Raw genomic sequence first — 11,588 nt, 5'->3', positions numbered from 1 at the left:
TTTTCTTGGAATACAAATGAGTAATCAAAAAGTTCAGTTTTAATGTTCATTTGAGTAAATGAAAAATGTATGTTTGTTTAGATGCTTGATTTTAAAATAATGTTGAAATGTAAAGTAAGCTTTTCCTCTTTATGTACCTTGTTACAAAAATAGTTTTCAAAATTTGAAAAATACCTCTTTGTGTCCAAATTTAAAATAGAGATTTCACAATGGTAGCAAATTGTGACAGAGCAGCAAAAAACAAAAAACCACCCATAGATGTCAGTAACTGCTAGCATTAGCAGTGTGATGGCAGCAGTTTTTGACATTACACCAGGTGGGGGGTCCTGCTAGGCTGTGCTGAGCCAGGATTGGCAGGGGTGCATGCTGGGGTTGAGCTGATTGAGGCTGAGCAGGGGATAGATCCATGTGGGGCTGGGGACTGTGCTGAGCCATGCTGGGGTTCTATGTTCTAAGCTGTGCTTAGCTAGACTGGGTGGTGGTGAAGCCTGGTCTTTGCTGTGCTGGGCAGGGGTGTGGACTGTGCTGAGCCAGCCCGGAAGTGATGGTGGACTGTACTGAACTTTGCTGGGTGGGGGGACTATGCTGCACCAACCTGTGGGGGTCTGTGCTCAGCCTTACTGAGCTGGGAAGGGAAGGGGGATTCCAGTGAGCCAGGCGCAGTGGGCAGCTGTACTAGGTTGTACAAAGCCTGGTTGTGCAGGGGCTGTATGCTGGGATTGACAGGGTGGAGGTGAGATCTGTGCTGAGGTCCATGTTGGGCTGTGCTGCTCCAAAGTGGGTGGGGGGGGACATGCTGGGTTGTACTGAGCAGGGCTGGGCAGAAGTCAGGGCTGGCTGGGCAAGGGTCCATTCGGGGTTAATAGCTGTACTGGGCTTCATTGGGTGAGGCAGGAGGGCTAGGCTGGGCTGGGCTCAGGGAGTCTGTCCTGAGCTGCACTGAACCAGGCTGTAGGGGGGAGGGGTTCTGTACTAAGATGAGAGGCACTGGGCTGGGGTATATGCTGGGCTGAGCTGCACTGGGGTCCAGGCTAAGTGATGCTAGTTGGGGGGCTGGGCTGAGACAGGTTCGATTTAGGGAGAGGGAGAAATCTGGGCTGGAGCGGGTGGGGGTCTGTGTTGGGCTGAACCAGGAAGAAGAGGGATCTAGGCTGGGGTGGGCCTGTGCTGGAGGGAGACTGCCAGGCCTTCAGCGTGAACTGATGAGCCAGGTATGGTGGGGTGGTTGTGTCCCCTGCTGTGCTGGGCTGGGCTGGATGGGGGTGAGGTATATTCAGGGCTGTGCTGTACCCACTGGGGCAGGCGCCTGGGCCGGGCCGGGCCGCGCCACGCCCAGGTCTGCACTGTACTGAGCCCGACTGAGAAGGGACCTGGGTTGGGGGGGTCATGTTGGGCTGGGCCGAGACAGGCTCGGGGGAAGGGGGTCTGTGCAGGGCAAAGCGGGGGGGAATCGGGCCGGGGCGGGCCCCATGGGGTCCGTAGTGAGCTGCACTGAGCTGTGCTAGGCGAGGGGCGGTCTCTGGTGGGATGAGCCGGGTTGGGATCTGTGCTGCCACGGACCGGGCTACGCTGCGCTCCCTGCTGTGCCCAGCCGGGGGTCGGGAGCGCCGAGCTGTTCGGGGCTGCTCCGGGCGCTCACTCCCTGGGCCAGGCCCTGGCCGGGTTCCGCTAGGGGACGCTGGCGGGTCCCCCCCCCCGGGGCTGGGCCTCCGCTGCGGGGGGGGAGAGAGAGAAAGCGAGCGAGCAAGCGCGCGCCGCGCATGCGCTGTGCGCGGAGCCAGGCGGTGGCGGCGATGGCTCCGCAGTGACGGTTGGCTCTAACGGTTGCTATTGACACTGCGGCGGGCGGCGGATCCTGCCGAGCGCCCAGCAGGGGAAGCCATCGGCCCCGTGCAGGAGGCCGCGGTAGCAGCACGGTGATGCGGTGGTGCTGAGGCCTGGTGCATCCGCCCCCTCCACCGCTGACGGATCGGGAGCCGCGGCCGGGCCGCCGCCGCCGCTCTGCACTGGGCTCTCGGTTCCTCCCCGCCCCGCGCCCCCATGCGGGGCCCCTGCTGAGCTGCCGCCTCCGGGACGGGTGAGGGCGTGTGGCCGAGAGGAGCAGGCCCGGCGGGCGGGCGGCCTGGCATGGCCCGCAGCCTGGAGTAGCGCCGCCGCCGGGCCCGCTGCAGGCGGAGGAGGAGCCTCGCGGCCGCCGGACGAGCCAGGCCCCGGCCCCGGCCCCGTGATACTGCCTGAGAGGGCTGGGAGGGCCCTGCGGGGTTACGAGCGAGCCCGGCGCGGCCCTTCGCCCCGCCCAGCTCTCGCCGGGCAGCGCCGCGGCGTCGGCGCGCGGCTCCGGCAGCTGCTCGGCTCTGGGGGCCCTGATCCCCGCTGACTTTCGGCGGGCGCGGACTCGCCGCCGCCCTTTCTTCTCACCCCGGAGCCGTGGGCGTTGGAGCGGCTGCGATGAACCCGGTGAATGCCACTGCTCTCTACGTGTCAGCGAGCCGCCTGGTGCTCAACTACGACCCCGGCGACCCCCAGGCCTTCTCCGAGGTCACCAAGCTCCTGCCTTACTTCCGACAGTCCCTCTCCTGCTGTGTTTGCGGTGAGGAGCTTTCTATTGTTCGCTGCACAATGAATTCGGGGCCTTGTGTACCCTTGGGAACCAACAGCGCTGAAACCTGGTTATTTTTACACCCACTTAAATGGGAAATGCTAAGGCAGATCTTACTGTTGTTTAACCCTTACCAGGAGAGGTGTGACACCTGTTAGAAATCTATATAGCTTCCAATGAAGTTAGACGTTTTTCTCCACTCTACTGCGTATTTTCCAACAGCTCCAAAATTGCTCGTCTTGTGCCTGAACAAATTGGAGAAATGTAGCAAACATTCCAAGAATGAGTGTGTCCAATTTTTGAGATTTTATAAAATACACAATAAAGGATTTACCATGCAAGTTTCCAGCTCTACTGGAAACATGCAGTATAGAAACATTGCTAATTGAGTTAAAAAATTTTAAGTACAGCTTTGTTCAAAAAGAAGCATTTAGTATCTCCAATCACTGTACAGTAACTTGTAAGTCTTGTGTTCTGTTTACATAGAAGCTGAATTAGAACCTGAGTGTTTTGACAACAGGCATTAGAACCAAAACATTTACACGTGGGTGTACTGTTTTTCCCTATCTACTTGATTTGCAGAGCAATAGATTTGACAGGGTAGTTGATGCAATGGTGAGGTGCACTGAGTTGAGGAGATAGGAGGCTGGTGGTGGAAATGGAGCTGGTGGAATTTTTGTGTGGTTAAGTTGGGAACATGCACTAGATGAGCTAGGTTTGTATTGCTAGCTGGTAATGGAGAAGACAGTTCTCAGCTGCCTTAAAAATTAGTATCTCTTGACTGTTTTCTGGTAAGTGTGCAGTACTAGTCAAAAAAGAAAACAGAACATTGGGATGCATAAGGTCCATGAGTGTAAATTGAAAGGCAACAAATTTAAAACTGGTAACATTTTTCATATAACAATGCGCTTAGAGCTCATTGCCATAAGATATTGAGGCCAAGAGCTTAACGGGATTCAAAAAAGGATTGGACATTCATATGGATAACACAGACATCCAGCATTACAACAGTAAAGATTAAAATAGGAGAGAACAATTTGAAAGGGATGTAATCCCTCTTGCTTTTGGACAGAAATCTATCTCAGGGTTTAGAATGAAATGCTCCCTTTGGATAGGTTATTCCATAACTTCCTACTGCATGGTTTCTTTAAAGCATCTGATACTGGCTGCTATTGGAGGCATGATACTGAACTGGATGGACCACTGATCTGATTCAGTATGTCAGTTCCTATGTTCCATTTCATTTTGCTGATTCAGGCCCTGATCTTGTAAAGATTTATGCTTATGCTTAATTTTATTACTATGAGCAGTCCCATTGAGCTGCTCCTGGTAGTAAAGGTAAGCACATGAATGAGTAATTCAGTTTGATTTCAGTGAGACTACTGAGGATCAAGGCCGTAGCTGGTGAGTTTTCTCAGTCTCAAATGGTGCTTCTTATGTAGGAGCTGCTGGCTCTTCCCCTGAGGGTATGTCTACAGTACAGCATAGCTACAGTGCCATAGTGTAGATGTTTTGTACATGGATGGAAGGGATTTTTCTGTCAGTGCATAGTTAATCCAACTCTCCAAGAGATGGTAACTAGGCTGATGGAAGAATTTGTCCGTCGACTTAGCTGCATCTACAGTGGGGGTGTGGGCAACCTACCTATATTGCACAAGGCGTAAAACTTTTCACAGCCCTCAGCAATGTAGCTAGGTCGAACTAATTTTTAGGTGTAGATTAGGCTTTAGTATTATACAAATTAGAGGTTAGGTCAGATTGACTACCATCCCTATCCCTGCTCTCAATAGCAAGACAGGATTGTTTACTACAGTACAAATGCTGCATCCATGTGTCTCAATGTTCTCCTTAACCCTTGTCTCTAACATATGACTCTTCTCCAGCCTCTCAGCCTGACCATTTGACCCATTGTCTCCACCACCTGATCTCCCTTAAACTTTCTATCATCTTTCCTTGCTCATGCTTAATCTCTTTCATCATTACTTTTATCTTTACATATATACTGTTATTTTCCTTATTTTTAAAAAAAATCCTTCCCTTAATACCTCCTGTCTCTAACTACTGTCCCATTTCCCCTTCAAGACCAAGTTACTTCATTTACTTTGCCTTGACTTTCGCTCTGCTAACTTTCTCCTTGGCCCATCTGTAGTCTGATTTTCATGCTTTCTGCTTCACTAAGATTGCTCTTTCTTAGGTCATCAGTGGTGAAGTTCAAGAGCTGTCTTTTCTTCATCTTCTTCCTGCTTCTTTTCATTTTCTTTTCCGATGGTAGACCAGTCCATCTTTTTCTGTTTGCTTTCCAGTCTATCCTTTTGTGTTTGGTTTCATGCCTCCATGGTTATTTTACCTCATAGACTGCTCCCTTCAGAATTTCCCTTGGTGATTTCACTTCCTTTTTCCCCCTCTTTTTCTTGGGATTTCCACAGATTACTTTCCTTGGCTCCCTCTTCTCCTTCCACAGCTCTCCCTTGGATTAATCAGTCTACTCTCTTGGCTTCAAATGCATTATCTACAATTAAAACGTCTAACTCTTTCTACCCCGGACTTCTCCCACTTCTTTTCAGTCTCATTATTATTTGTTCTACAGTAGTGCATAGAGCCCCTAACATCATTCAGACCCCCCATTTTGCTAAATGCTGTGACTTCACACAGTAAGAGATAGTCTTTGCATTGCCTCAAAGAGACTATAAAAGGCCCTCCTTGATTCTATAGACACTTAAGCATGTGAGTATTCTCATTAAGTAGAATAGTTTACAGTGTGGCACTCACTTTGTGTCAGTCATCAACTTAAACTCAGTATGACAAAAAGCAAACCTTGCCATCCCTTTTTCCTTACCTGCCATTCAAGTCGTTACTCCCTTCCCCATTTTTCTATCATAGCAGAAAATGTGTGATCTGTTCTGTTGGCCCTTCCAACCTTTGATTTTTCTCATTTACTCCTTGTATCCAGTTTATTGCTAAAACCTGTTACTCCTTTACTACATATCCAAAATGTGTGTGTTCCTTTCCATCTCTACTGTCATAGCCCTTGTGCATGCCTTAAAGGGGACTTTAGAAAGATTAAACAAAACAAAACTGGGTTTGTGCCATTTTTGCTGCTTTATTGATGGATGGCCTGAATTCTCCGAACTGCTCCCCATCTTCCTCACCAAAAAACTTCTTTTTGTTTTTTAAATTTAGAAATATCAGGAATGTCAAGTATGATTTCCCTTGTTTTTTTTTCTGGAAGACCTTAGAGTGTTTCATGGATGTATATTGTAAGCTCTTAGTTTCTTATTGAAGAAGGGGGAATTAATGAATCTTGAACAAAGATGTCCTTTCTCCAGAATACTAATTAGACATTGAAGTTAAATAGGTATTAAAGATGACCTAAAAGAACTTTGTACAATTGGACTTTGTGCCCTTTTTAGGCAATTTTAATGATTTTTAAAGTTTTTGTTGGCTTTTTAAATTAAAAATATCAGGAGATTAAATCTGGTCTTCCTTTTTGTTTTTTTGTGTTTTTGTAAGGGTCAATAAGAAGATATGAGGGCTGTGTTTGAGTTCCTAACTATTTAATTGAAGGGCTAAAGGATGTTGGATCCTTAACAAATGCTTCCTTTATCCAAAATGTTAGTAATTGAAGTGAAACAGGTGTTAACAAAAACCAAAGAATTGTAAGCGTCTACCTTTTCTACCTTTTAAGTGTACCTAAAATTAATTTTAAAACTCCATTTTATTTAGTTAAACCTGTGCAAACTCTTGTATGGGCTCTTACATAAATTTAAAACAGGTTTATGTAGATTTAATTTATTCATGATCTTGTGCTTCCAGGCACCCTCTCTCCTTTTAAGCCTTCTAAACCCACATTGTTTCACAATCCTTCATTCAACTATCAAAGAAAAATGATCCTCTATATTTCATTTTTTTTAAGTGTAGCTACTAAAATAAGAAATTAGTATGATTCATACTTTACCTCCCAATCTGTTTTATGTAGTCCATGCTTTTTGTCTGTGTTGTCAATTTAGACTGTGATTCTTTGATGTGGTAGAGTTCTGTTCACTTAAATGGGGCTTCAGGTGGATCCAATGTCCCCCTTCACAAAATGTGTTTCCAGATTAGGGCCTTTGTCATAAACTCTTCAGCATGAGGATTTATTTTACTGTGTCGGTAAAGTGGTGTGCACGTTTTGGACACAGCATATAAAATAAGGAACAGTACATTCTATAGTCTAATTTTAAATGTCCCAAGTTATGGAATTTCCAGCACTTCCTTGGGAAATTATTCCACAGCTTAATACATCTATCTCACTCTCAGGAAACTTTTCTTGAAATGTTACTTAAATTTCATCTTTTAACATTTTATTCTGTTATGCCTAATTGTTCTACCTGTACCACACTAAAGATACCCCATTTAACTTTCTAGGTTCTTCCAAAACAGCAATTTGTAAAACAGCAAGCATATAAAGTGGCTGAAATCGGTTTTGAGGCATAGTAATTCCTTAAAGCAGAAGAAACATCACATTCTCTAGATGATAATACTTTTAAAACTGTCTTAAGGTTTGTCTATGTGGTGCTGCAGACCAAACTATGGGGGTATGAATTGCAGAGCTCTCTAAACCTCCCTGCGTACACCCTGCTGGCACAAACTAAAAGGTTTGTGTCCACGTGCACTAGGTATCTTTTAGTTTGTGCCAGCAGGGTTTACACACACCAGTTAGAATGCTACTTGTTAGAGCACTGTGCAGACCAGTCTTGACAGAAGTTTTTGATGCTATATAGTGGTGGCATGGCAATTAAAGCTCTAACATAGGCCTGGGTTTTTGTTAGAAACATTTGCACTGGTGTAACTCAATTGATGAAGTTACACCAGTGCAAAGCCCTAATGTAGATATGCTGCACCACTGTAAGTTACTGGAGTAAACTCTGCATCACTGCAGGGCCTCTACATTGTGGGTTTGCTACAGTGTAAATTGCGTTGATGAAATTACACAAATGCACATCTCAAGTGTAGACATGACTATACAGTGATAATTACTTTTACACTGCTAGATGTGTGTATGTTTTTACAGACAAATGCAAGAAGACCCTTCTCCAAAGAGCTTATAATGTAGAAATAAACCATTCCAACATTTGTGTGAGGCATTGATGCATTCCTTAGGTGTCTTTGAGGCATACAAATTAAGCTTACTAATGCACACCCAACAGGTCTTGTTGCTGTTAAAGTATGGTTGCTTAATATTACAATTCATTCTAAAAACAAATTAAAGTGTTGTAAACATTTATGCAACTTATTCTTTCATTATGAAAAATGTAGTTCCTATTTGAAAGGAAAGGTTAAAAGTACTTTTTCTACTGTTGTAATATATTTTTTCTAACCCTTTTTTCTAGATTCCCTAGATAATTTGGACCCCGTCAGGGCTTGTTCAGAAATTCAGCTGACTTTTCAGCAGCTGTTTGTCACCTAACAGACAATTTGCAACTCTTACTGTTACAAAAACTAAATTTGGAAAACTGAACTTTCCTGGTTAAACTTTTATACTAGAAAGTGAGTTAACTTTGCCTAAAGTGGCCACAGGATGCTCTGGAAATATTAGCTTAGTTCTTTGCAGGGGGAGATAGTTCTAAAGGTGATCAGTAAAGCATGTTTTTAAAAAGCTAGCTTGCATCCTTTTTTGAGTTAGGATGTATAAAGAATGCCCAAAATGTTGATGGTTTATTTTACAGGTATTTTTTACTTTTTTTTTTTTTTTTTTAAACCTTAAAAATAATAGCAATGTCAGGTTTGGCTTTCCCTGCTTTTTCTTGAGGCCTCAGGAATGTTTAAGGATGACAGCCTTCCATCATTCCTTTTAAACCATCCTGCGCACAACTCTTTTTACCAAATCGCCATCTCCCAAGACAACCAAAAATCCACAGCTGTTGGTGTTTGGGGAGTAGCGGGGAGATAACTTGGTAAAGGTGTGTGTGCAGGAGCGTGAAAGAAGAATAGAATTAAGGTTGCAGTGCAAGGTCTGTGGTGTACACTAGTTGTGATGGTGGAAGACTGTTTTGCTTGTGGATGAGGGAATAGAAAGTATATACTGGTAGGTGGCTTAACTGTTCGCTTCCTTGCTTTTGTGGGTTTTTTGGTCAGGGGTGTGTAGAAATCCTAACTACAACACTGTGCATTAATTAGATAATGTATGAACAAAGGAAAGGATGGGATGGAATAGATGAAACAGTCATTGTTCTAGGACATTTAACTACTACATTATGTAACTATTTTATATCACTGTCTGTTTTAGAATTACCTAGAAAAACTCTCACTGTAGTGCCCGAGAGTATTTGTACTTGTGGGGATCATTATGGGGGGAAAAGACATTTCCATGCAACGTTTGTCTAAGTGGATTAGAAACTTGTATGTGTTGAAACTTTTACACGTTAGCTGGGATTCCAGATCCTGTAAGGCTGAGAGCTCATTTCACTAGAACTCAGTAAGCATCTCAATGTTAGGCTGGTACATGGCGTTCCTTTTACACTTTTACTCTTCATTTTTCTCTTGATCTGGCATCCAGTGCTGAAGCTACCTTTAGGAGGGCAATTCTGTCACCTTTGTTCAGTTAGAACAGCTCAGTCTTCCTAGGTGTACTGCTTACTAAACTCCCACAAGTAAAACTATGCAAAGGATATCTTATTAGAAAGGTTACATATCAGTAACTGGAGTTCTTTGAGTTGCTTAAATTCACTGAAGTCTAATTTTTAACTTAAGGGACAAGGGTCCATACAACCCGTGTATGATAACCTCTGCTCTGAACTTCCAAGATTGTTAGAGGATGTTTGTGTAGTTACCAAATAGGAGTTACTTTCTAGAAAGTTCCAAGGCACTCAGGTGCCTGGAAGTGGAAGGGGGAGGTGTCCCACAGGTGGGAAGAAGCAACATGTGCAAAGAATTCCAGTTATTCATACATAACCTCAGGTGAATACTGATATTGGGTTCTCCCTTATGGTTGTGGATGATTCCTCACAAAATAGAGACTTACCCTGTTAAGTAAGGGGTTAAGTGGAGACCTAGAACTTTGCAGCTGTGCAAATTCTCTAGGTCAAGCAGAATGAAAGCTGAATAGTTATTGTACCAGATCCCAGCGTTTCCATTTGCATGTGAAAAGCAGCCTGGATTGGTTCAGAGCTTGACATATACTTTTTATTCACATATGTTTTTCTTTTTTTCCTTCCATCGTCACTGTTGGAAAATGTCTGATTATCAAACATTGGCAGTTTTAAACACATTTTACCATTCCTGCTCTTGAAAACATACAAGAAGAAATATCAAAATACACCTCTTTCAAAGTTTGTGAATAATGTGACTTCTGTGGGCAGATAGACCATCACCAGTGGGGTGAACAGTGTACCTATACATGGCCCTCCATTGCAACTGCCCTTCCTACATTCCCCTGACGATTACCAGCATAACTTATACAAATCCCCTCAGTGTAGCCAATGGGCGAATGTTTAAGTAGTTAAAAAAAATAAATAAATAAAACGGGAAATTTGTGATATTTGGGAAATATACATATAAGTTGCTATATGTGGTGGTACATGGGAAAGAGGTGGCAGAGGAGAGGTGGAAGAGTTAACCTCGAGTTGGTAGTTGTAAGGTTTAACCCCTTTCCAGAGGAACTCTTTCCCATAGAAGACCTTTTGCAAGAACTTCTAAGGTCAGCACTAGTCATGAAGAATCAGCTCTTGGGCTTTGCACCTGGGAAAACTCATTGTTTAGGGTTGCTTGTTTATGTTTATGTTTATGTTGACTACACAAGAAAGTTACATTAGTTCAGTTTAAACTGGTTCTAAACCAAAAGGTTCATCCTTTGGCTCATCATAAATTGAAAGGGAATCTGGAAGGAGAATTGACCATGCTTTTTGTAGCGAATATAAAATTAAGCGAACGTGCTGAAAAACTGTGTCTGCAACTGGCTGAGGTCTTGTATTGAATTAAAATTAACCTAATATTGATTTGCAAGTTGCCCTGCTGCACCCCACAGATCTTTGCCAGGGTTCTCAGGTTCCTCCTTAGGGTGATGGAGACATTGAGGGATAACCATGCTGGCTGACATTCATGTACACATAGATGATTGTGCTTTTGGATTGGCTCACAAATGTAATGCCTTATAACAAAGGTGTAGCTGTTACTGGTGGTTTCTGCCTTAATCCATAGCTGGCCACATTTTGGTTCCTGTGTCTTAGATGAGACTAAATCTTAATAATGCAGGATTATACCATTGTAATGGACTGACCATTACATTCTACAGTTTGAGAATGAAGTATTTCTATCTCATTGTAGAGATGAGAGCTGAAGAATCTGTTTTGACGAAAGGATTATTTGCCTCCTAAACAGCTATAGCATAAACTAAATATTTCTTTATACCATAATTGGTCAGATTTAGCAAAAGACTACAGCCACCATTGTTCAAATAGTCTCCTTACTTGGTTCATCAGTAAACCAGAGTAACCTGTGAGAGAAGAGGTCATTTGGGGTCTCTGTGTTGATTATTATGGACAGAAGATGAAGTCCCATTAACAAAGTGGTCTGTTGGCACCAAGTTAACCTTCTAAGATCTGTTCTTATTGGCAATGAATCATCTTGAAACCCCCGACCTCTAGATTTCATTCCTCAGTGTCTCCTTGGTTTGTGAATTCCTGGATATTTTAATCTTCTATTTATACTGCAACTCCATTTCTTTTCTCCCATGCATTTCAAGGGAGGAGTTTGTTTACTGTTGGAATATTGTGGAGATAGCTATTTAATTTTGATGGAATTAGAGTACTTTATGTTTTATGCAATAATAGTTTGCAATTGTTAATTTTAACATGATATGCCCTTGTTAGGTCTAATGCAAACTTCGAACTCCTTAGGAGCCATTTTAAAGGATTTAAATCTCAAAAAGTACTTACTTCATTTAAAACTTTCAGAGCGTGTTCTAGCTGTCAGTGAGACAACTGTGTAATTAATGCATTCAATGCATTTTTAT

At 43.6% G+C, this 11,588-nt stretch overlaps 1 protein-coding gene across 1 annotated transcript in view; it reads left to right on the top strand.

Moving 5' to 3' along the window:
• Positions 1 to 1,449: 1,449 nt before the first annotated feature.
• Positions 1,450 to 11,588, top strand: part of MSL2 (MSL complex subunit 2) — a 38,596-nt gene continuing 28,457 nt past the window's right edge. Inside the window, exon 1 of the mRNA XM_067538788.1 lies at positions 1,450 to 2,590. Coding sequence (XP_067394889.1) covers positions 2,449 to 2,590 — 142 coding nt within the window. The 5' untranslated portion in view covers positions 1,450 to 2,448. The remainder of the gene's footprint in view (positions 2,591 to 11,588) is intronic.

This window comes from Emydura macquarii, unplaced genomic scaffold (genome assembly GCF_026122565.2).
Source record: "Emydura macquarii macquarii isolate MOO-44397 ecotype Brisbane River unplaced genomic scaffold, CSIRO-AGI_Emac_v2 contig_499, whole genome shotgun sequence".
NCBI lineage: Eukaryota > Metazoa > Chordata > Testudines > Chelidae > Emydura > Emydura macquarii.
Note: the sequence above shows the minus strand (reverse complement) of the source record. Positions and strands in the feature narration are given on the sequence as shown.